The following is a 26,529-nucleotide window of genomic DNA, read 5'->3' on the forward strand; positions in this document are numbered from 1 at the left end:
AACCATAAACAGATTATGACAAAGAGAGAGGGAGAGGAATCTCGTTTAATTTGTGACAATTTGTTTCAAATTCCATATTAATCTCTAATAATTTCAGTTTATGGCTCATGAAGGCATTTCGATTAAGAGTTTCAAGGGTATTGGCTAATGCCTTATATGCCCTAGTTTGAAGTTAATTTCTTTTACGCTTCATTAAGTTTTTGTGGCCAAAAAGAAAGTCACCATGCTCATCCTTATCCCACGTTGAGTTCAGGATCAATGCAATATTTGGTATTTTTGTTGTTGTTTTTCCTTCCTTTTTTTGAAATACCATCACGTTTTCACATTTTACTACTCACTTCTGGCACGTTGTTGCCATTGAAAGCATATCAGTTTGAAATTTTATTGGCCACGCTTCTTGCGTATCTCTGCTCCGCCTTCACCTGCTTCTCCGCCACCGCCTCCACCTACATCTGCTGTCCTTTTGAGGAGCAAGCTGATCTTGGCCTTGATAGCGCTGGTATAGATGGTTGGCTATGTGGTTACTGGTCATGTGGTTGACGTTTATATTGGCAAATATTTTAAATATTCCTCATGGGGACCACTGCGCGATATTGTGGGAGTCTTACGACCGCCATTTCAGGTGTCGTTATCGCTGGTCTCAGTGGTCTTTATGGCCCACAGGCAGACAAGCTGCATCATTCCTACATTTTGTTTCGCCTAGAAATATAATTGGAATTTTTATTGTCATGCGAAATTAAAATGATAAAACCACGTGGACCAGATGGATTGAAGGTGTTGGGATGTTCTCACATCATTCGGCTAATTTTCGTGTTTGTTCTATTCCATTTAGTTGGAGGTCAACATCATTCACCCAACTATAGGCGAAATGCAGTCGATGTGGACACAATTGCCGTGAGCTATGAAGATGCCAGCACTGTAGAATTACGGGCACGGGAAAACGATTACGTTATTGATGCCCATATACCCATTGCCGAGGACACACATTGTCGCGTACGTTCGCCGCCGCCGTTCTATTGTCCATTGCCGTTGACACCGCCACCCAGTTACACTGAGAGGCCACAAGCAGGGCCGCAACCGCTGGCCGACCGCCGTGTGCTCGACAATGCTGGTCACCCCAATAGAAACGCTGAAGCAGAGACAGCAGCAGCACGTCAACAGGCCCGACGTCGTCGCCGACTTAGAGAATTGCAACAGGAGCAACATCATCATCAACATCATCGATTCGCCTCAAGCACTGATAGTAGCTCCAGTTCCCGTTCAAGTACTTCTAGCAGCGACTGTGAGCTTCTAGGCACTGGCACTAGTCCAATTAGACGTCAGCAACGTCGTCGACATAACAGTTCACGAGATCTTAGGGGTAAGTGAAGTGATGTTTACTTTGATCACCTCTCTTTTATAATAATTGTTTTTGCTTTTATTTTTCAGATGCCTATTGTCCGGATCTTTTGCATGCGTGCGCTTTGATTCTACATCAGCAACCCATAACAAGTGACAGTTCAGTGGGTAACTTTACGGCCACACCGCCGCCGACTCTGTCACGTTTGCAGAGCCATGGTGATGGCGATGGCCTAGATACCAGTTCGGATTATGTGGAAATTGATGAATTGTTGCCTCTAGTCGCTGCTGTGCGAGCCAAGAGCACACCGCATCTGCAGCATGCTGTAGGCCTGGACGAGGCGAGTTTAGCTATGGGTCAGAATCTCAGCCTGCGACGGCCGCGTATCTCCTTAACCTGGGTGCTGCGGGAGCAGCAACAGCAGCAACAAACGCAGCAGCAGCAACAGCAGACGCCAAACCAAACAGACTCCAATGAGGGGGCAACATCAACAGCTGACAACACAAAGAACGCAACGCCAACAGCAAGTGGGGACAAGAAGGAATCATTATCCATTACCAGCCAGCAGAGAACAGAGCCCGTGCCCACACAATTGGATGTGTCCAAGAAGAGATATCGTGTCAAACAGCTGCCGGGTGGGACAGAGCCTCTCAATGGTTATGCCACCACGCCCACTGCCCATCAGGCGCCAACAAATGGCCATTTGGCCAATCAGAAATTCTTCAGCAATCAAAATTTACTGGACTACAAAGATAAGACGGTCCTCAGTCATCGTACAACAGGAGCAGGAGGAGGAGGAGGAGGTGGTCCGGTGGCCGCCGCATCCACCAAAGAGTTGCTATTCGTGTGCACACCCCAGCGAGCGCCAAAAAGCGATGCCCACAGCGAAGCCCTTCTCTTGGCCCGCAAACGCAATGAAATACGCAAAAAATTGGCCAGCCGTTTGCAGCAGGCTCGCAGCCAGATATCATCATCATCCACGGCTCAGCCTGGCTCAGTGGCTGGGGCTGGCAGTGGTGAGAGTTCCAAGGTCGAACAGAATCTAAAATGCACCTACTCGGAACCAAGTCTAGTGGCTGCCTCAGAGGTGGGAGCAAATGGTGTCCAGCAGCAGCAGCAGCGACGACATCGTCATCGCAAGCGAAGGGAACGAAATCGGGGGCAACGCTTTGGCTATGAAATACACAATGTCGAGGAGTTCCTTTCACGCTGCTCTCTGGCGGCTCCTGGCAATATTCCTGTTGTCCTGGCCACCGCTAGTACACTCTATCAAACACGTCCGGGTGGCTATCAGCTGGAGATTCCTTTGCCCCTGGGCATGGTAGTAAATGCTGTGTTTAAGAACCAAAATTGGCTGTATGTGCAGACTCCCCATGCTGAGGAGGGTTATGTCGGCTATGCCTGCTGCCTGCCACTGGGTATACTCCCACCAGCTGGACGTGGGTCCAGCTCTAGACATACTCCCTGCTGGGAGTCCAATGCCGATGTCTTTCCGCGTCCATGTGGCAATATGACCGACTCAGAGAAGGAAATACGTCTACGTGGTGGCACTCGATCCGATGGAGCACGCACTCCACGTAATTCCAAAACTGTCGAGGAGTTGATGCCACTAAGTCTCAACAACAATAGCAGCAACAATAACATCAATCACAACAATAACAATAACCATGTGACCAAAGCGGGCGGCAGCTCAGCAAGCTCTCTCTACGGAGAACAACATGTGGATAAACTCTATCTACGTGCCGCCTCACAGCCCAAATTGGTTGAGAAGGCCTATGCCCAGTTGCGTTCCACCAAACAGGTGGGTGGCCTGGCCTCAGGATCCGCCTCGGTGAGAAGCGGAGCCTCCAATGATGAGTATGTCACCCTCCAGCAACAGCAGCAGCAACAGCAACAGCAGAGATCAACACAAAAGAAGCATCTGCATCAGTCATCACAGCTAACAACAACAGCAACACGCCGCCTGTCCAATGTCTCGTATATAACCAATGGCCACAATGGCCAGCACTTGCATCCAAAGACAATGCCACCGCAGCAGCAGCAACAATCCTCAGTGGCATCAGCAGGCTCCGTGTTGAGCGTGCTGCGCAGGCAACAGCAACAACATAATGGTCTGCGTCAAACTCTAGTCGCCATCAATTCGGACTACATCACCGAGAGCATTGCCGTGCACAAGGGTGAAATTGTAACGCTCTGCGAGTGCCGCGAGTCCAAGGATCAACGGCAATGGTTCTATGTAAAGACACGCGATGGCCGCGAGGGCTTTATACCGGCCGAGGTGGCCGGTCATGGTTACCTTTAGATAGATAACCAACCAATTAATCAGCAACCAGTCAACTTATCCTCTCTACATGTAATAACAGTTAGCAATGTAACCATCTCTCATCATACACACACACACATACACATCTTACATATACATATTAGATAGATGTCCATACATACATGGCATGACATTTCTTTTTTTTTATTATTATTAATTAATTATTATTGCGCTCTTTCAGTACGCTTCTAGTTGTAAACTGTATTCGTATCTGTATCTGAATGTGTAGATGTATGTATCTGTATCCCAAATTGAATGGGTAATGTATTTATTTAGCATTAACGAGTAGCCTATATAATAGAAAACTTGCTAAAAAAAAAAAAAAAACAACAAGAAACAAACAAAAACAAACACAACAGAAATCAAAGACAAACACGAAAAACGAAACTATTTATATGATTATTGTACTTGATGCTTCTACTAAATAAATCATTAATAATAAAAAGAAACATATTGAAATTAAAAAAAAAAAGAAAATCAATGTCGTTTACCTTTTATGCAAAAAAAATTTGATATTCATTGAAAAATTATTATTTCCAAAATGTTTTATTTCCTCTTGATTGTTATCTTATGCGTAGAGATCTGCAAAAATATTAAAATTTTCAGTATTTAAAAACGGAAACTATTTTTGGATAGAAATATTCATGTTCAGATTGTTTTAACTCGCTTATATGTACTTACTCGGACTTGCATCAGATCAAAATAAACAAATGCATGCACTGTTCCCCCTAAAATATGCAATTTGCGTTCCGAGAATTTCCTTTTTGAAACAAAAAAAGAAATTTTGGGAAGCCCTTGAAGCAAGTATTTGTTATGTTTTCAGTTATAACTTATAAAACAATGAAATCTTGTTCATCCTATTGCATACTTCAAGGCGCAAAGTTTCCCCCATTTCCAGTCTCTAGCCAACGAATTCGGTTCGATGACTGAGTTTACAGAACAGGCGACTATCCAGAATTAAAATCTAGGTTGTTTGATTTAAACGGAACGAACTATTGGAATACATAGTCCGCCGTATATGTATATCACAACCACACATACAGATCTCGAAATAACTTTTACCCAGCAATTAACAAATGTAAGTGTATAGACTATTGTTGTAATGGGTAAAAATTATGCATTTTTTATTTCACTTTCAAAGATGAACTTTTTGTATATGAACAATAATGTGTATATGTATGTATATCGGTGTATAAATCTATTTAGATCAGATTAAAATATAATAGACTACCAGACAAGGGGTTGGAGAAACACACAACTTAACTTTCTCGAATTGTTCTCAAATATCAAAACAAAATAATTATTTATTTTGCACTACCATTTATGTATATGTATGTATATATAGATATAGATATGGTATGTATGTATGTATATTTATGATATAAATTTGTTTTGTTCAAACCAATTATGAGCTAATAGTTTTGGCCAATTGTTTTCTTGATATAACAGATTCTTCAAAAAAAAAAAAAAAAAAACAATATATTGTTTTAATTTTTTGATACACAGAGTGTTGGTGTTTTAAATTACTCTCATTTAATCAATACATAAAATATGCATCTTTTTAAAAAATATATATATATATTAATACGATATATGCTTATTTTCTATTGATATCATGTATATGCCCAAAATTATTGCAACCTTTGGTAACTGGGCCGTTGAAACATTTAGTGTAAGTTTCTCTCGGAGATTCTCACAAAGTTTAAACGGCTCAATTTTGTCTGTTTCTTTTTTTTCATTTTCAGGAAGAGGTTATTAGGTACTTATTAGATTATGCATTTAAGTATAATAAAATAATAAAGTTGTTACGACATTCACAAACATACAAGACACAGAAATGAAATAAACAAAAAATTTACAATAGTCTGTTTGAGCTAAAAAGGGATCGACCTAATTTATGAAACGAAATTTACAATCGATTGTGAGCACATGTCAGATGCTGAGCAAAAAATAATTACAGATGAATTTTTTGTTATTTTTTTTTTTGTTTTTTTGTTTTTAAGGGGACAAACAATTGCCATTACAAGAAAATATATGTATACAATTATAAATACATAACTAACTTGCTAATGAATAAATTAGGCTACAAAATTTGACTTAAAAATATATATCAATATATTTATGTAGACATAGGAAAAAAACAAAAAAAAAAAAAAAAAGAACAATACAGACACATTTTAAAACTTAAATTCTATACAACGGGCTTATTGACTTGTTCAATTCGTTTTAGATTTGTTTGTATCGTTGGCTTATTTCCGAAACTCCGGACTGGAACTGGGCGATGCTGTCGAAACATTATCATTATCCACATTGGTATTATCAAAGCTATCTGGCTGTGGGCCAGCTTGTTCGGTGGCTGCTGGTAGCTCCACGGGAGGCAATAGCACATTCATGTTCTTTAGATTGCTCGGCTTCTCCTCATCGTGATTGATATTAAGCATTGTGTCGTTCATCCGATGATAATGCGGTCTCTGCGAAGTGCTCGGTCGTGAATAGTCCAAATGATCATATTCATCTGTTAAGAAATGAATATCATTAAATTTTCACAATCTATTTACTAGAAATATATTCGTATGGTAAACATAAAAGAAGTATGTGAAACTAGCCAAAAAAAATACTAAGAGACATCACACATCCTACACACAGACACACATACGCACACACACACACAATGGTTTGGCTTGCTTACCCTCTGGAAATAATATTTTGCTATAGATTTTCACTGTTTTGGTGTGTTTTTTTAAGTGGGATGTATGCGAAGTTAATAATTTTTTAATTTATGAAATATACTTTTTAGTTGAAAATTTTAGGTGAAGGAAATTTAGCTGTTGATGCTTACCGGGATCCTTGTAGCCCTCCTTATGCTTGATCTCATCATAGACATGCTCTTCCTTCAATGTATCGCCAATGGCATTATAAACATTTGGATTGGTCATATCAGCATTTAGATTCTTATTAAGCAATTCCTGATTATATTGTATAGAATAGCTGCCCACTGCACAAACAAAAAAAAAGTAGAAGGAAAGGAAAGAAATTGAATCATTAACTGGGCTCAATTAAAGTTCTTTTTAACCCACCTCTACCGCTGGCATTAGAGTTATCCCCACAGGAGTTATTGGCTCCATTTAGGGAACCATTGTGATCAAAGTTATTCATCTTTGGGCGCATATTGTTGGGCAGCAAACGCGTTTCGGGCTGTATATCATAGACGGGATTATCGAAGTTGTGTGTATTCGGTGGCCAGGTGGAACCATTCGTGTCATGTGTATAGTGTACATGAGCGATTTCTGTCTTCAAATTCGATACGCGTCGCCGATAGTAGAAGAATACGGCAAAAATGATGAAGGCAAAGAGCATTAGAAGCACAATCGTCACGGCCACACTGGCGCGATTGGCTAGAAGAGAAAAAGACATAATTAAATAAATATCCAGCAATATTAACTTGTATTGAACTTACATTCAGTTTCTGCCTTAGCCACCCGCTGCGAGGCAACTAGCTCGTCACAATTCTCTCCGGTGTAGCCACTACGGCAGACGCAACCATTGGCCGCATGACATTGGAAATTGGATGAAGGACAAGCACACTGATTCATGCAATGCTCGCCATAGAAACCCTCTGGGCAGACCTCATCACATCGTGTGCCTGTCCAGCCTTTGAGGCAAATGCACATGCCATCGATTTTACGGCAGGCCTGATGATGCACACAACGGCAGTGCTGGGCACAACCCTGACCATACGTATCCTGGGGACACGATTCATTGCAATTGGCACCAGTCCAGCCGGGCAGGCACTGACATTGGCCGGTAATGTGATTGCATTCTCCACCATGCTCGCAATTGCATTTGAATTTGCAGCCAGGCCCATAGAGGCCAGCAGGACAGGGATGCTCACAGGTGAGTCCCAGGTATCCAGTGCGGCAAAGGATCTCACCAGTAATATGATCGCAGCTCTTGTTGCCTAGAACAAAGGGGAAAAGAAAGAGTATCGAGTGGTTAGAGAGATTATAAACGAAACTATAATGTCCACTTACCGTGCAATATTTCGGGACAACGTTCTTGGCACATCATGCCGTAGAAACCAACCGGACAGGGATCGGCACAATCCTCTCCGGTCCAGCCGGCCGAGCATATACAATTGCCAGTTTCCGGGTCGCATGAGGAGTTGTTCAAGCATCTGCAAACTTTATCACAATTTTCACCATAGTAACCGGTCGTACAGTTGGTCTCACAATGAACGCCTTGGATATTTGTGTGTTGTTTGGTTGGGCATCATCAGACAAAGGACAACAACAAAACAAAAAAAAAAAAACAAAAAGAAAAACCAAAAAACACAAAAAGAAAAACAAAAACACACAAGTGCAAAACGAGAAAAGCGAAAATTAGAATTAAAAATGGATACCAATCATCAAAGTGCATGCCAACAAAATGAAAAAGAGAGAGAGAGAGAGTGAAAAGGATGCGGGTAATAAGGATGCAAATGACTGAATAATATTTGGTTAAGAGATCATGCTAGCTAAAGCTACAAAGCATTCGGTTGACATTCTAATAGTGTTATGTAGATATATCCACTGATCAAACGGTTTAAAAACCGAACAAACATTTTGCAGCTTCAGCATATGAAAACGGATGATGATAAGATGGATAGATGTATGGATATGTGTAAATGAATAGATCCTCCTCTCTTTTCCATTGTCTAGCTCAATAACCCCTTTATCATCGTACCTCCCCAATTATGCTTGCAAATGCATTTCCCATTGGCCGCATCACAGGCTATGCTATTGTCCATCTCACACTGACATTTCTGGGCACACTCATGCCCAAAGGATCCTGTATCACATTTTTGGTCACAACGTTCACCCTTCCAGCCGGCGGCACAGGTGCAAGTACCATTTTGGGGATTGCATGCGGCATTATTATGACAATCGCAGACATTATGGCATTCCGGTCCGAAATGATTGAGGTCACAGGGTCTATCGCATTTGAGATTCTTCCAGCCGGGCGTACACAGACACTGCCCCGTCTCGGGCATACATTTCGCTCCGTTCTGGCAATCACATTTCAGAGCACAATCTTGTCCGTACATATTAGGTGGACAGATTTCGGTGCAATTGACTCCCTGTGAAGCCAGGCGCACACAAGCAGGTGCCATCGATGGGCGAACATTTGGCTCCATTCTTGCAATTATTACAGCTCTGTTCACAATTGAGGCCATAGCGCAAGAAGGCACAGGGCCGGGTACATTGGGCACTGCTCCAACCGACCTTGCACAGACAACGTCCGGTTGCCGGATGACATAGATCCGTATGCTCCATTTCGCATTCACACGTCTTGTTGCAATTATCGCCAAATTTGTTAATCTCACAGATTCTCTCCTCGCAGTGCTCACCCCGCCAGCCGAGAGCACAAATGCAAGCACCGGTCGATCGATCGCAGGTGGCGTCATTCTCACATTGACATTGCTGAGTGCAATTCAATCCGTATGTATTAATCGGGCATTCGTCCACACATCTCTCGCCATTGTAGCCGGCTGGGCACTCACACTGGCCTGTAATGTGATGGCACGGGGCATTGTAGCACTCACAGGTCTGCTCACAGCTAGGGCCATAGCTGCCCACAGGGCACTTGTTGGCGCACACTTCACCCGTCCAGCCTGGCCGGCATATGCAGGCTCCAGTCTCCGGGTCGCATTTTCCATCGTTTTGACAGCGGCAATCCTGCTGACATTGAGCCCCATGCTTTCCGTCCGGACAACTCATATCGCATCTGAATGGTGAAGTGAAGTGGAGGCGGAGATTATTACTGATTGATTTCTAAGCGCTATATATTGATATATTTCATTTCATTTTCGTTGACCTTATCCAAACTAATGACCGAATCTATTTTTGGAAAGGATTCTATATCTTTCCACTTCGAAAAGTGCTATTTCGGATACTGCTCAAACCTTTCGAACTCCTCCAAGCTTCAAATGACTGCATTTCGTTCAGATAATTGAGTGCCATAAACCTAATTTATGGCAATGTATACATGTAATCCAGTTTTATGGCCAGTTTTACGAAAGTTTAAGCGAAAATTTTGACAAGGGACTTCTATAGGAAAGAACCCCCACAAAACGGACCTTTAAAACTGCTCGCATTTGGATACCCAAGGTTTACATTTTGACATGATACCACCGATTTTACCCACCCAAAATCAAATCTATTGTTTAAGAGTTAAACTAATAATCACCCAAACTATATAAACTATTTATACTGCATTGCCTGGTATAAGAAAATGTATGTTTTATATCAATATTAGCCGGGATTAAGTCGTATCATCATCATCATCTGCATTTCGTCCACTTACAAGGGCCCTCTGTAGCCAGGGGCACAGATACATTCGCCTGAGATATGGTCACAGCTACCGCCATTCTCACAGCGGCACTCCTCCAGACATTTGGCACCATAACGCTGGGGCGGACATTTGTCACCACATCGTAGTCCCGTATAGCCCTTGGCGCAAAGACATTCGCCGCTATATGGCTCACAGGTGGCATTATTCAGGCAGTCGCATTGCATCTTACAGTCTCGTCCATAGAGACCTGGCGGACAATCTGGGCGAAAAGTTTTGGACAATCTTGATTAACGGAAGCTCTTTCTATTTACATAAATCGTATTTTTATTTTGATTTTGGACAATCGAGACGGGAGTACGCATCGACTTGGTTAGTTTGCTGGCGCTTTGTTTGCTTTTTATTGTGGCGGGCTAAGCGAAGAAGGTTTGTGAGAAGGATTAAGAACAAGAAACACTGCCTAGAGAAACGTTTTTGTGTCATCTGGTGGAAGATAAGGTGTTGTTTTTTTTTTTTTTTTTTGTATGTGTTTTGTGTTAGGCGGCGTGGCATTAAGACTACCAAATAAGGCAACTCAAAAAGTGAAACAAAGACTAGAAAACGCAAAGCAATTATACTACATAAAAAGCAAATCTACATATTAAAAACTTTAAAGTGCAGAGAGATCTTCGAAGTAAACCGAAGATTTTTCGATTTAAGAACCCATTCAGAGATTATGTAATTTTCCATTTACTTTTCGCAAAATTTTGATATTGTAAATAAGACTAAATTCGGTTTTGTTGAAAGTAATAATGACGATTCGATGTTCCTGGTAGGAACACATGCTCACGAAATTGATTTAGATTAAAAGAATTCGGATTAAATTCAAACGGTAGACTTGGCTGCGGTTTCGAGGAGATGCTGTCTGATATAAAGGTTTTCCCATCGCTATTCGTCAACGATGGCAACACCAGGGACTTCATTCGGATACTACCCAATTCAGTTTCCACAGACTTTTTTGCTTCATCCGAAATTATAGCTAGATCACTGAGAAGTGTTGCTCTGTGTGGACGATTTCGTATGCACTCAGCCCGTTGAGCCATGTCATTTTTGACTTTCCTAATTATGGGATGCTTCCAATTTCTGGCAGCTGTCAGCATCTCTTCCTCCGTTATTTTCACACCAGTCGTCACGAAGTCAGTGTTTGCACGATATTGATTACGCCGGATTATAATATCCGCATCAAAATCGTCGTCGATATCCATGTCGCATTCACGAGCATCGAAGTGGATTATATTCGCGCTGCCTTCCAGGGCACAGACAATTTCACGTGAATACTGCGAATCCATTGGTATGGCCACAATATCAAGACTACGTAATGGCCAATGCTGACGTAATATATACGATATTTCACGGCAAACTGCAGAATTACTGGCTTCAATGCCAGTTAACTTCAATTCCTGGACATGCGGAGTGCCAACAATATTCCGTGAAAGATTATGTAGGGCCACATTGTCGATGATGTTGTGTGCCAAACCAAGATATTCCAAAGTTCCTGTACCCCTATGTTGAAACAGGGCACGTCCAATAGCCAAAGCAGATTCAGCATCAAGCCGATTGTACTCCAACTCCAGGGCTTTAAGCATATTATCCCGCTCCAGGATCATACCCAATGTGGCACCACATTCATCAGGCATTTTATCATAGCCAAAGTCCACGACCTCCAATTCATCGAGAGCTTTAAGAGCACGGCTTAACGTTTGCAGTTTCTTCACATCCATACAACTGTTGCGTAAACGAAAGATTTTCAGCTTTTCCAAGGTTCTCAGACCCTTGGCCAGACGTGTCATGTCGTCGTATGAGAATTTCCAGTGCCGCTTATGAAAATCTCGTCCTATGTGTGGTCCCAGAAATTGCAGGGACAGCGAGACTAAATTATTAAAATAGCTCACAAAACTGAGATCAACGTGATGACAATGTTCGTCCGGATAATCATAGTTTTCGATGCTTTGCAGTAATTTCTCTTTGTTGCGTTTATCCACAATTTTGTCTTCGTTATCCTCTGGCTCGGCATCGACCTTAATGTCAAAGACCCCTTTAATAACAGTCTTACGGTTTTTTTTCTTTTTCTTTGGCGTCTCTTCCACTGGTGGTTTTCTCAGGAGCGAACGTTGTCGTCGTCGCCTCTCATGCTCCACGCGTTTGGCTGCCTGCATATCGCGCAACTCTTGACGGGCCGCATTTCGGGCATTACGTGCCCGACGACGTTCGTTCAGTTCCTCCTCCCAATCCACTGATCGAGCATCTCCACGTGTGTCGACACTTGACTGGCTTGACTTTGCAACCGACACGGTCCTGTCAACTGATTGCCGCTGACTTATATTATCCCTATTATCCTCTTTGTTGTAATCGGATGTTGGTTGAAATGAAACAATCGATGTCATTTTGATCATCCTATCATGAAGTGCTTTTTGTTCATTTTGTTCATCCTCTTCCTCGGCTTCTTCCAATTGCTCATCATTTGTATCAGGCTCATCGCTAGATATCTGAATTTCCTCCGACTCTTCGGAGGTAACATCCAATTCCACTTCGCTGTCAATATATCTGGAAAAAGCCTCCTCAGTCAGCGACTGCAAATGCCGTATATCCATGGAATGCACATGCTCTGACACCAATGCAGCCAGTCCAGCCATTTCATTTTCTGGCCAAAATTCAGCAGGACATGCCTCAATAATTTCCACATATTTTATACTAATCCCGGCACCTTTCCAATCATATTCATTGAGGCTCTTGAACGCCAACGTTTTGTCCGTACTCTTGGCCAACACGACACGTCGCCAATAATGCAAATCATCCACAAAATAGCATTCCTTCAGAGGTAAATTCACATCGATGGTGTCATAATGAATGCGCAGTTTCAAAGGATCCTGTTGCACGAGTTCTGCAATCTGCATGGTACCCAATTTGGCCAATGCTCGTACACATAAATCGGCCAGGGTGCCCAAACGCTCATGCTCAATAAATGCTTCGGTATAGACGCTACGATTACGTTCGCTAAGCAATTGCCGTGTCTCCATCGATGGTCTATAGAGTTCATATTCCGCCAATAGTTTAGGATCATTGGGTATGCCGAAAGTGTTTGTGCCGATTGGTGGCATAATATCCTCATCGTTCTCCTCTAAATCCATTTTTTATAAATGTATATGTGTATTTATATAAATTACTTTTTTTTTTTTTTGGTTTTTATGGTATTTTGTGACATTAATCATTAATTTTTTAAAGATATAAAATTAATCAAAGAATAGTTTTTCATGGCTTTCTATAGAAATGTTAACAAGTTTCTTGTGCTACAAATTTCAGTTCTCTTAATGCTTTTCAGCTATAGTTGTACGGACATTTCAATAATATATCATAACATATTCTCTGCGTGGGTTGTTAATTCATTTTTGGCGAAAGACTTTTAAAGCAACAAATATTGGGGCTAAGCTCATAATTGGGATACAAATAAAATGAGCTTAACCCTTACAAGCCCAAGGCGTAACATTGTTAAAGTTGTGTTTTTCTTTTTTGTTTTGTGTTTTTCTTTTGTTTTGTTCCCCCAGACAAACACGACAAATAAAACAATGAATAAAAAAATGAAAAAATAATTAAATTGTCAACGAACTTATGTCACAGGCCGGTCCTCCATAGCCATGATCGCATTTACATTTCTCGGGTGCAATGCATCTGCCATGGTCACATGGCTCCGAACAGTGTGGAACACACTCATTTCCTCTCTCCACATAGCCATCTAACGGAAGACGAATTAGCTTGGATTAATATTAATCGAGTATCAAATCAATTTTCAATATTACCACAACAGTCTCTCACAATGCGAACTTTATTTAAGGTTTGTGTCTTATTTATCACCCTCTGTTTGATGCTATAGGTGGAGCATCTGGGTGGTACACTGATACACCACGTAGAGCCCCGCTGCTGATAAGGTTGCAGTTCAGTCGTAACTACCTCAACGGTATAACTGTAAGTCGATAAAATATTTATTAGGAATTTTATTCAGAGAAAGTATGTCTCCAACTTACGTTTCACGCCTTTTGCATATATTGGGTCCATCTAGATCTTTCACCTCAATGATTTCGGCTGAGACTAGACTCAGCAATGGCAGCCAAACGATCAGTTTAAGTGCTAACATCATTTTCAGTTATCGCAGGCAGCAGCTATGGCAGGCAGTAGAAGGAAAATCTTCAAAATCAAAGTCTATATCCGTTGCAAAACATCAACGCATCATATCGAACTGAGGATTCCCAAACGTTGTCCAGCTGACTATATATACATATATTATTTGTACGCTTCTGTGTACTTCTGCAGAGATGAGTCAAACCAGAACGGTCGGTTGAATAGTGTTGTGATATGGATATGGTACGGTAGGATTAATCACCAGTTGCTTATTATCCAATAACTGCACAACAAAAGAAGAAAAAAAAAAAATACATAAATATGAATGGAATTCCCTTTGTCTTTTATGCATTACATAGTGATAGAGTAGAAAAATAACATATAAAAGAATCATTATTTCAGTCTTTTCAAACAGCTAGGACATTGGGTTTATATCTGCAATCACTACATTTATTCATTTATTTCACTTTTAATATTAAAATAAAGTGTTTACTCCTATTTAGGATATTAATATAGTATAAAGGAATAGGAATAGACAAATTAATTTTTCGAACAAGAACAATACTTTGCTGGCGTATTCTCTTGGCAATTTTTTATTATATGTACAGCTCTTGGAACTCAAAACAAGTCACTTTTTTTCAGTGTAGGCAGCCCTGGTAAAGGGTTCAAATTTATAAAAAATTTCTAATCAAAGTGGCCTGGGCTTTTTTTGGTAACTCAAAGTTGCTATAAATTCATCGTCACAAGTCGAAACAACATCACTTCCAACACAACAGCAGCAAATAAAGTAAAACAAAACCTAATAATAATAATTTAATATTATTATTTGTGAACAGAAACAAAAAGACAAGAACAAGACCAGCTCCAAAAAGAAAGCCAAACCAAGGCACCAAAAACATCCTGCTAAGACTAAATTATACAGTAAGTTAACCATTGGCTTAGGCCATTCCCGATTAAGAACTACATTTTTGCACATTTTGCAGATAAGATAAAGCAAAAAAAAAAAAAAAAGGGAAAATGCACAAACAACGTTCTCCTTTCACTGGGGGAAGTAGCTTTGGCGCTGCTGCCTTCAATTTCAATGCCCCGCAATTTGTGGATGCTTCTAATTTTGGATCAACCGAAGGCCTCAATGGCATGCCATTTTTATCTAAGACTCAAAAGATACCAATCCCAATAAAGCATATTCCCAAGGATGTGATACGTTCGTTGACTCATCAACGTGACAATGGCGATCACGGGTAAGTGAAATACCAATAGAAACCTTGACTGCGATGCAGTGCATTTTCAACTCTCAGGGACAGTGTGGAGGCCCTTTCACGTGCGATTTCTGGTGGAGTTGGTGGTTCTAAGACTTGTGGAAAATTGTCACCCATGACTCGTCAGGCTCTTGCCACAGTCGGCGGCAGTGTGGGCAGTGCCACATCAATAAATAAAAAATTCAATGGCCATTTTGAGGGCGAGATTCCCATCTTTAACAGCACCCCCATCGAGGAGGAGCCTCTCAAAGAGGAGCCAATGGCAAGCAACTCCAAAGCCACCGTTGCACCCCTAAGCAACCTGCTAAAGCCAAAGGACCGTCGCATAACTGAAGCTGATACTCAACCGAAGGTTCCTTCCTCTGACGAGCCATTCTGGCAAAGGGCATTTAAGTATATAAAATCAACAATACAGCCAGAGAATCAAGAGCGACTAAAGAAGATCATGGAGCGCTGGAATAAGTATCCCAGTATTGGTTATATGGTGCTCTTGATGCAAGTTTTTAGCATTGCGATGGCAGCCACCGGCAAGATGATCAGTAACATTGGAGCTACAAACAAATCCCGTATACAATTCTGGCGTTATAGATTCCATATGCGTAGCAGTGTTCGCAATATGCTATGGCGTATGGCCAATACCAAGGCGAATGACACGGTGCTATTTCTTATTATTGTTCTAGTCACACCATGGCTATTTCTATTTGGCCTAATTGGGTTTGCCGTCTCTTTTGTATTTTACATAAAGGCTGCTATAACTGAAACCATTCATCAGATGCATATGCGTCTGATTTAATACGATAACGATGATGATGTTAAGCTAAACTATAGTGAATGGAGAAAACAGGAGGACAAAAAGGAAGGAAGAAGGTAGGCAATTAGGTAGGGAAAGAGCTAGTAAAGAGGGAGGCAAAACATGAGATATCATCACTCACTACCATCACTAATAATAGCAGCAGAAACATCATCAGAGCAGAGAACACATCACCGACACTACCAACGATACAATCCACAAGTAAACTACCCACAATCCTTATCCCTGACTTAAACAAAAAATACTATCTATACATATGTATGTATGTATAGTATGTACCTTCATATATTTTATGTTAAATGATGCAAGCAAGAATAAATGTTTAAAAAAAATAATGTACAAACATTAAATTAATTGATTTGTCATTTTATTTAAACTAAATTCTTCTCAGTTCAATTGCCTGAGAATATTGGCAAGTAAGTATTATCTCATAATGTAGGCATCTCTCTAGAGCCATTTAGAGAATCAGCAAATCTACCAACTTTTTTCATTCCTTATAGTTCTATTGTTTCCATGAGATAAAACTCAAAAATCAGTAAAATGAGATTACTTTTAACATTCCGCTCATAGTGAAATATGTCATAGGGGAATTATGAGTATTCATTTTATAACAAGTAATTAGTGTCTAAAGTACAAAAAAGAAACCAAATATATTACCTAAACGTTTGACTTCAAATGATAAAAGCCAGAATCTTATGAGAATCTGAGTAAGTTTTAGTACATAACAGTTTGTGTTTTTTATGGTTTTTTCGGGTTCCTAATGATGATGTGTTTTCAATATTGAGAAAATATACATACATATATGACAAATTGGAAACCTTTTTGAGTTAGTTCAGTTGCTCGTAAACAGATGGTTTGTTTTTTTTTTTTTTTTGTGTATTTTTTTATTTGATATTAAATATTCAACAAAATACATACATAGGTATAACAAAAAGCATTTCCGTTGCTCATCATCATCAACAGCAGCAACAACAACAACAACAAGTAAGTAGTAGCAACTAAGTGGAATTGGGGGCTTTTATATATATTTACTTTATACATATATACTCATTTATTCGTTTTCATTTTCACTTTCAATTGCATTTACAGTTTAGACACACGCATTTTATGATGGGCAGCCTCTTCCCCTACATCCATACAGACATCTATGTATACAGTATATATAGAGTGTGCGATTGTATCATTTGTCCACTTTCCGTGTCATTTAATAATTTTCCAACTCATATGCAAAAAACAAAATTAAATGATGATGATACGTATAATGGTGGAATGTAATCCGAGCTATAAAATCAATATCAGAATGCAAAATGGGCAAAGAATAGCGGGTCAAGATTACGTGTGAATGGGACCAGACTAAGCAGAACGGTCAGGATATATGTATATAATTACACACCTGAAAGAATGGACAGACATGTCCAATTAATTGGATCATGTGAGTGACAGCGACATTGCATAATCATTTATGACATTCTCTATATCTAGTGAAAGCGGAATCAATAGATGACTGAGATTATATACATTTCTCTCTTAATTATATACAATTTGCTTAGCGGAATTAGAGTAGAGACTTACTTTGCTTTTAATGACTATATACATACCATTCTGGGTATTTCTCATGACTGATATCATTTGCCATTGTATTATTACATGATTTTTTTGTATTAATAATTATAGGAGTTTAACATGACAGAATTAAATAGTTCAAACCGAAAAAAAGAGGGCCGGGCTAACTTCGGGCATAGCAATGTTTGTAAACACTTGTAGACAACTAATAAATTCAAGGTTTATATAATAACTTTTTATGTAGTATGTAGTCAAATGTGACCACGCGTTTCACCTAGATCTAAAGTGAATATACCCTCCTTGGCAAGGGTAGAAAAAAAATGAATTGCGAAGCATTATACATTCACTGTCAAGGCTAAAAGGGTCACGAAGTGGCCACAAACTGTGGGAAGCTCTAAGAGCCTTTAAGCATGTTGGCCACTGGTAATAGACATGCACATGGATATCCGATGAATATTTAAAATAATGAAAAACAAAACCAACGATTGAACATTTCAATTATTATTTTCTATTAAGGAAGAAATTAAACCGAGATTGAATAATGACTTTGGAATACCCTAAAAGGAAAAAATCAAATTTACAAATGATTATAGTCAACCTAGAATCAGGGATCTGGCAGTCGATTGGAGGGGAAAGGAGAATTTTTAATCAAACTCGCCAACTCTTTCTCTGTCTCTGCCTGAAAGGTGTTTTTTAACATTGCTGATAATCCAAACATTAAATTTTAAAGTCTTTTGTACAGCAATTCTAGGAAATGTTTGAGGCTTCTGTTACCAATAGGCACAACGAAGTTTATATACCCTTGCAATTAACCAACACTCGATGCAAAGAAATAAAATATTTAATCTACATTTAAGGCTATAACAAAAAATGTTTTCCGAGGGTTTTGTTTACCCTTTAAATTTATCCATTGGTTTTATGTATCTTTATCAGTTAATTTTTTGAGAAATCTCAACGATCAAGAGGAAAGATAAGTATATCAACTCGCTAAGAGTATTAACTAGAGATAAGAGAGGTAAGAGTAGACAACAGACAAACCCTCTCAGTGAATGGACACATCGAGCCATTAAATTTAAAAGCTGATAACAAATCACACTAGAGGAACATTATGACTAATCCTATTGAGAACGTCTAAACATACATATGTCTAATCTCAACTATCTATTGATAGACAAAGAAAGATAGATCGGCTAATCAGGTATCAGAGATTCCGCCTCAATGATAATAGGTTATCAAGCAATAACTATTTACATAGATAATAATATTACAAACATAAATAGACTTAACGTAAACTAATGATTCAGTTCCATAAGATACTTTTATATATATTTTGTGTAAACAGTTTATGTTAATCTTTTGGCAGAAACCGTTCTCCTTTGCCCCCCTGTGAGATTATAGCTATAATTTACTTGTTTTATTTACAATTTTTGCTGATTTCATGAGTTAAATGAAAATGTCGGAGATGAGTCACTTGCAGAAAAGTAGCCAACTCGTCTACATACACATACATACATATATCTCTATCTGTTTAGATTTCTCTCTATGTGTGTGTGTGTGTAGTTGATTGCTTTCAATGGAAAACTGTCTCTACGACTGTCTACTCTCTGTATATAGTTTGTAAAAACAAAAACAAAAAAACGGCAATTTTTTTAGACGATTCATTCAGTTCAGTTTCCATTCATTCATTGATTCAGCATCTGGTTTTTTGCCGCTTATTAATTATGTATATGTGATTTATATTTGTTCAATTTGTAAAGTACTTTCATTTACTCGGGTTGATTGGCTATTTTGTGGCATTTGCCACATATCAATAAACATTTCGTGTAAATGTTTGAATATACATAAATAATGTTGAGTTTTCCTGCCCTTTCTCAATTAGCAACATGTTGCGGATGCGTCAATCGTTGTTAAGCTCTTCGATTTGATCGATTGCTGTCTAGCTATGAATCAATAGCATTATCAAACAATAATAAATGTTATGCTTCTTTTTCGTTGCAAAAAAAAAAAGAAAAAAACAAGGGGATCCGATAAGCCCTAGACCTTCAACATTGGATTCTGAAATTTAGTCGTTTACTACGTCTTTGCCTATGATTGTCATACTTCATACATACATATATCCGTTTTAGTCTGAATTTAAATATAGTTTTTGTTCTTTTATCATCTCATATATTATGTCTTAAAAGTTACAATGCAGAGCGCCTCATTTGAAAATCATTATATAAGAGTTTAAAGTTTTATCTTTTCTATAATGTAGTGAATCGGACTAAGATAATGACATATTTCTTTGCTTATTACAAACGAAATGCTTTTATAAATTTATATATGTACTTGAGTTTTGGGCAAATATGGTAAGCTTCCGTCTTATTAACCTTGATTCCCTTTTTTATATAGAGGAGTTAGGAGCCGTGTTTTGTTGTAACCCTGAAGCATGTCCAAAATAATATGACGGCTCCACATGGAGAACATTGCCCATCGGGAAGTCTCTCCCTATATATACATATGTAAATGTATAACATCTGTTGATGTTTTATATACTCTATTCTATTACATGTTCAATCTCTTCAGTTGATGTACGGTTTTGGTTACCATATTTATATTACTGATCAATTTTAAATAAATTTGCTTCATCTACTAAAAAAACAATACCGAAAACAAAATAAACAATAAGGAAATAAACAAAGATGAACAACAAAAATAAGACATTTTTTCGAGTGCAAAAGCACTTGATGAGAGCTAAATTAGTAAACTTCAAGAGAAAATCATGCGAGATTATATTTATGAGAGTTCTTTAGTTACTTTTCACATATGTACATTTGTATATAAAAATGTACTTATAAATATACAAAGAGATTGGATGGGCTTTATTATTGTGTATATATGTATGTATATACATAAAATGATATCCAACTTCATGAAATGACGCAGTGGTTTACAACTAAACAAAGACAGCCCGCTCTGATCTTTTCTGGCTACGAATGGTTTTTTAATATATGTATATTTGTACATACATATTATACGTATGTATGTATGTAAATGGAAAATGACACGAAATAAATGTATATACATACATATGTGTATTAATATTGTTTATTCAAATGCTGTTTAAAGTTCTACTTTGTTTGTTCCGTATTGCATTCATCCAAGCAATTCTCATCCAGAAATCCAGTTGGCAATTTAACGCCTAACAAATTGCTGATAAAAACTTAAAAACCAAACCCAACCCAAGTCCCACTGAAAGCCGTGTGTCGTCGTTGAGCCGTTAAATAAATAAACAAATTGCAAAAATAATAAAACAAACTTGCAGCAGCAACAGCAAAATGGAAATCATCAAAAATTGCAAGCTATACGAACAAAAAATTATAGCGAAAGAATAAAGCATTTGGTTTAAACAAAACACAATGTATGTATATATTCAATGTGCTAAATTGAACAAAGAAATAATCACAATAAACATTTTAAAATTAATTCTTGCTGACGTTAAGAACACCCTAAGATAAATTCCAAATCTTCTCTATTAAACTACAAGGAAATCAAGGAATTGAACGATAATAGAAATACTAAAAGGCCAAAAGGGTTTTAGAAAATCAGCTAAAACTTGAATTTTGTATTTTTTCGAGAGTTCTTATTTATTTCTCCCTTAGCAACACAATTCTCTTTTTGCAACGTCTGGTTACAAACAAGAAAAGAGAATAGCAAACAAATTGGCCAATTAGCAAATGAATCTGAAATTTCTTCAACTTCTAATTGTGTGAAATTGGAAGTTCTCTTCTATATACAATTTTTTCAATGGAATGCAATCATCAAGGTAAATTCGTTTATTTTTCTGTATTCAGACTTTTGCATAATTATTGCAACACAAGAATAAACAGAACCAAAGACAGATACAAATATGTATAATAGAGAGAGAAAGAGAGAGTGGAATATAAAACGAGTTGATGATATGCAGTCAGTCTAGTTATTGTCCAACACTACTCTTCCGCAATCCCCTCCTTTAGCAGATTTTGCCTTTGACTGATGGCCGTTGACTTATTTGGTAAGCGTCACGTAATGACAATATTGTCTAGAAGCTATAGAAGGCCTTTGTTGCATTTAAACACTGTTGCCAGACCGTATAAAGTGGAGTGCATGGATGTTCTAAAGTAAAGGAGCAAAACAAGCATAAAGACTTATGGATAAACAATGATACAGTCGTCCACGCCATGCCGCACCCTCTTTGATATCAATAAAAAGCTCAGTAATTATGATGGCAAAGTGAAGACAAGACTAGACAAGAGAAGAGAGGAAGAAGTTGCTGCACTTTACCCAGTAAACAAGATATGCATAAGGCGTGTATTCGAGACACATTAATGCACTCCTCTTTTCATGAAAAGTTTATCAATTTCAGCAAGAGAAACAAGGATGGCCACCACGAACAAGGAGCGTTTAAAATCTGATTAAATATTCAATGAACATATTTGAAAGTTCAGTTAACAAACATCAACTACAAATTTAATTATAACCTTAGCTGATAAGGCACACAACATACATAAGTCGAGCTGAAAAATGAAAAGGGGACTTTCGCTATGACCAAAACGATAGAAAAGTTACACCTTACTTTTTATATGTCGAATGACTACTTGGATTTTCGTTTAAGAGTTTAAAGACCTCTATCAATAAATTTGTTCAATATTAATAGTTTCACTATATACAGATACGACTGTATTTATTTCTTTGTTAAATTCGAGTGTGACCCTTGTGCGGTAAAGCACTAGCAGTGGACATTTGCGGCAGTAATTTTTTGATATTTCTCAAGTATCATTTATAATTCTAATTGAAATTTCTCAAGGATTGAAAACAAAGTTAGTGTAAGCACATTTTTTTGTTAATTTTTTAACGTATATGTACAGACGTATGCGTTATGCACATTGCTAGGTGTCTCTGGAAACGAAAAACTGCAACGACTGCACGTTTTGCCCCTTTCGTGCTTGTGCAATGTACATACATATGTACTTTATGCAGAGCAATGCACTTTACATTAAACTCAAAGACAGCAGAGGAAGGGGCACGGGAGCACAGGTCCTAAAGAAGGTTTTCTCTCTGCACCGGCGACACGTATTCAATCTTCCCCATGCTCCTCGTGCTCCTCATCATTATCATTATCATTATCGTCATCATCATCATTGTCAATGTCAAAAGTATTAAGAAATTGTTCTGTATGCAATGTTTTAAGGTGAATAATGGACAAGAAAAAGTGATTCAATGTACATACAGACAGACATATGTACATACTGAAAATGAGTGAAAAAACATGGAAATGGTTCCCCAAAGTCTGCATATAATAAACATCTATGTACATATATACCTCTCATTTTTTGAGTGGGAATCACCGATTTTGAAAGTGGACAAGCAATCGACTTATTGATTACAGATAATGGCCGATTCATCAGTAAGTATTATTCTTATCTTTAAAAAGATAACATTAATGAATCAATTAAAAAAAAACTCAATCTTTCCAATATATTGCAGTTTATTCTACGCTTTATAAGGTAAAATTTCTTAAAACACATGTGCAATGCGTCATTATCGTTGGTATCGACCTCATAAACAGATGTCTGTGTCTCTAATTGGCTTTCCATTTAATAAGTGTGAGTTTCGAAAATCATACATATAGAGAGAGAGCTTTCTTTTTTCCTTTTTTTTTTTTTTTTTGTACTGAAATTGGATATATTTTATTTATTTATTTTATTATTAATTGATAGAGCATTCAGTGATTCACAATACACCGCCAGACACGTTTTAAACGAATGGATTTCAAGTGTGTGGCTGTTGAAAAACTAAACTACACACACATGTTCTTTATACAGTAGAAGCTAACAAAATTATTTTTGTTTGGTTTTAAATTTCAAAAAATTTTCAAGAGAATTTTATAAAAAAAAAATATATAATTTTTAAGCAACATTTATCTTAAAGAAAAGACAAAAAAAATCTCGATAGGTTTTAATTTTAGAGCTGAATGCTTTTATCCCAATTTCTTCTTTTTCTTCTCCACTGGAAATATATCTTCCGAATCCATAAATTTAGAAGGGATTATGAAATTGCACAATAAATAAGGCGGCATCTTTGAACTCTGTAAACTGAGGTACAATGGGCATTAAAATATATCAAAGTGCTCTCAATTTTGAATACATTTTTCTCGAAAAAAGGAAAAAAAAAAGTTTTCCAATACAATGTAGATGATGTTTCAGGATCTAATGAAAAAATCGACTTGAAATTTAAACGACATATTCTGTGGAAAAGGGTTCTTCGTCTGTCGGATAAGATAACGATATAATATCTTTTTCTATTGAATTGTTATAGGCAATAATAACATGGAATTTTGACAAAAAAAAAAATATATACATATATAATAAAATTCCAGGAATTTTTTTTGGCGTTAAAATTTGTTAGTCGCAAAATTTTTGTATTGACAAAATCCTTTATCAGACATTAGTCATGGGGTCCGAATGGATCTTGCGATTTTAAGGAGTGTCACGACAGCAATTTTAATTTAAATTTAATCTAATATACACAATAAAAATTGATTCATCCGGCTTGACTTGTGCCCTGACTAAGTGATGATTTGCGAAATGATTAATGAATAGGTGGTCGAAATTTGGTCTCGCAAGAGAGTTTTCACTGTAGACGTTCCTCTGTTGGATGTTTATTTTACAGTGAAAACTCGAGCCATTCGACTCTTATACTGTACTTAATCTCAAGTCGGGGATGAAGCCAGCATTCAACTTAGTAGATTTAGTTAAAAGCGTTGGGTGGGGTCCCTTTGCAAATCCCAAGCTTGGGGGATAAAACTGCTGAGATAACGCGTTCTGAAATGAAAGGCATCCACTTGATTAAACTCGACTCTAGAAGCAGCTGCACCAGCGACACTCGGCGGCAAATTATTACATACATATATGCGAATCTCTACGACATGAGCTAAGCGGCAAATTGCTATATGCGAATCTCTACGACAATAGCGACAACAACAAGAGCTAATAAATAAATAATCGCTTAGTTAGTCCGAAGCTACCTCCCTTAACCGACCGCCGACCCTTCTGTTCCCATCAGAGCGCGGAGGTTGCACATAAGTTCTGTGTCTGTTGTATTAGTTAGTTATGCTCCTATAAGATATAGTGGTTCTCTGTGTGCGTGTGTATCTGTGTGTAATGTGTGATGATGTGGGCACAGCTGGAAGTTTCCGCTATATATGTATATATAGGGAAAGATGCGGGTTAACAAGAGAGAGAGGGAAAGAGGGAGGGCCATTGGTTTATTTTTTTGCCTATTGATTTGATTTTGCTTTCTTTCTGCATGACTTTCTACAACAACAATTGTACGAGTGAAAGAGACAGTGAGCGAGGGCGAAAGAGCGAATGTGAGAGCAACAGTGGAGGGCGAGTGAGAACAAAACAGGTTTAACTGTTGTTCTTAGGCATGCTCAAAAAGAATGCGCTAATTGACACGCATACAAATGCAGATGATCCACACACAAACACACAAATGGTAACTGGAACTTTCGCACATTTCAACGACTTCCATTTCTTTTTTGGCCAAGTAATAAAAGTTAAAATACTTTTTTCGGGTCCCATCGTAAACAGCTAATAGAGTCATTGTCAGAACCAACAACAAAATTCAACTCAATTCTTACACTCAAAACACAAACACACACACAAACAGTTCTATCCAAAACAAATGTATCTGAATACTTAAGTACATATACAAAGCATATACTGTATATTTTAACACATTTGGAATAAGGCAGGAAAAAAACACTTGTATCATGTTATTTATAAATGATTATAAAATTTACCTTCAGCTCTTTTTTTAAATCATTTCATCATTTATTTCACTTATTTGCAAACTCTCATTCCACTCACAAAACTTGTTTTGAGTTGCAATTTGGCACCAATTTATCAACAAGAGAGTTACGCTTATTTTCACAGCATTTAAAGATTAATTTTGCGTAGTAAATAAGTTTTTCTCTTATTTGTTTCGTAAATGCACGCTCAATTACGCACAAACAAAAACAAAAGATAATAATACGAAATGAAAACAAAAACAAACGACTGAAGCAAACGCAAGAACACTTCAAACTTTGGTCGATTGCAAATGCAGAATACTTATTTAATTTATATTTCGTTTACACACATATACGCGCACGCACACAAAACACTCAAATAATTAAGTAATTTTTCTTGATTTTTTTCTGTGCACCAACACTCCGACCGCACAACTTTTCCGCTAGAAAACAAGAACAACAATGTTGCGTTTTGATGCAACATGTTGGCAGCACTGGACGGCGCAGTGTTGCCAGAAATTTAGAGTCACCATAAGCTAGATTTAAGGAAAAAATAAGCTAGAATAAGCTAAATATTTAAAAAAAAAACTTAAAAATAAGCTAACTATAAAAACACTTGGTGTATATCATTTAATTTAAATTTTATTTTATTGATATATAATAAATTATATTAGTGAAAACAACAACAAAAGAGCGCAGTTTATGCAAAAGAGTCCCCAACTTTGAACAAAAGAGTAAAAATCGTGAAAAATAGTACCAACATCAGGTAAAGGAGTCAAACTCCGACTATTCAGTCGAGCAAAAGAGTTGAACTCCGACAATAGAAAGAGTGGACTTCACAAACAGTGGACTTGACAAAAATACCAGAAGTAGAAAAATACCAGAATGACACAAAACACTGGGTTTTTGCCTAAATCGAAAAACCCCTATTTTAACATGCCT

At 37.9% G+C, this 26,529-nt stretch overlaps 4 protein-coding genes and 1 long non-coding RNA gene across 7 annotated transcripts; 3 read left to right on the top strand and 2 right to left on the bottom strand.

The window, feature by feature from the left end:
* The first annotated feature begins 708 nt into the window (after nt 1-708).
* On the top strand, nt 709-4,116 carry LOC137578933 (uncharacterized). The gene is made up of 2 exons (XM_068292556.1): nt 709-1,360; nt 1,429-4,116. Exons 1-2 carry the CDS (start codon nt 742-744, stop codon nt 3,639-3,641), a joined length of 2,832 nt encoding a protein of 943 aa, XP_068148657.1. The 5' UTR covers nt 709-741; the 3' UTR covers nt 3,642-4,116.
* Nucleotides 4,117-4,756: 640 nt separating this feature from the next.
* Nucleotides 4,757-26,032, bottom strand: drpr (draper). Its single transcript, XM_068292381.1, is given in 13 exon segments — nt 4,757-6,177; nt 6,352-6,384; nt 6,502-6,657; nt 6,740-7,057; nt 7,120-7,620; nt 7,694-7,900; nt 8,385-8,781; nt 8,783-9,425; nt 10,005-10,251; nt 13,633-13,758; nt 13,823-13,986; nt 14,048-14,424; nt 25,600-26,032. Coding segments are annotated over 12 exon segments (3,171 nt in total). The 5' UTR covers nt 14,161-14,424; nt 25,600-26,032; the 3' UTR covers nt 4,757-5,911.
* LOC137578801 (uncharacterized) lies at nt 10,378-13,557 on the bottom strand. The gene has a single exon (XM_068292382.1). It carries the CDS (start codon nt 13,154-13,156, stop codon nt 10,754-10,756), a length of 2,403 nt encoding a protein of 800 aa, XP_068148483.1. The 5' UTR covers nt 13,157-13,557; the 3' UTR covers nt 10,378-10,753.
* On the top strand, nt 14,865-16,561 carry LOC137579052 (uncharacterized). 3 transcript variants are annotated; one of them, XM_068292733.1, is made up of 3 exons: nt 14,865-15,062; nt 15,125-15,382; nt 15,446-16,561. In XM_068292733.1, exons 2-3 carry the CDS (start codon nt 15,159-15,161, stop codon nt 16,191-16,193), a joined length of 972 nt encoding a protein of 323 aa, XP_068148834.1. In that variant the 5' UTR covers nt 14,865-15,062; nt 15,125-15,158; the 3' UTR covers nt 16,194-16,561. The 3 variants fall into 3 exon arrangements, with proteins under 3 accessions (XP_068148834.1, XP_068148833.1, XP_068148832.1); XM_068292732.1 differs by having other exon boundaries at nt 14,866-15,062; nt 15,130-15,382; nt 15,440-16,561; XM_068292731.1 differs by having other exon boundaries at nt 14,867-15,062; nt 15,440-16,561.
* LOC137579390 (uncharacterized) lies at nt 16,980-17,637 on the top strand. The gene is made up of 3 exons (XR_011032809.1): nt 16,980-17,064; nt 17,134-17,195; nt 17,301-17,637. It is a non-coding gene; the product is annotated as an uncharacterized lncRNA (long non-coding RNA).
* Nucleotides 26,033-26,529: the final 497 nt, after the last annotated feature.

Source organism: Drosophila tropicalis, unplaced genomic scaffold, assembly GCF_018151085.1.
Source record: "Drosophila tropicalis isolate 14030-0801.00 unplaced genomic scaffold, ASM1815108v1 contig_694, whole genome shotgun sequence".
NCBI classification, from domain to species: domain Eukaryota; kingdom Metazoa; phylum Arthropoda; class Insecta; order Diptera; family Drosophilidae; genus Drosophila; species Drosophila tropicalis.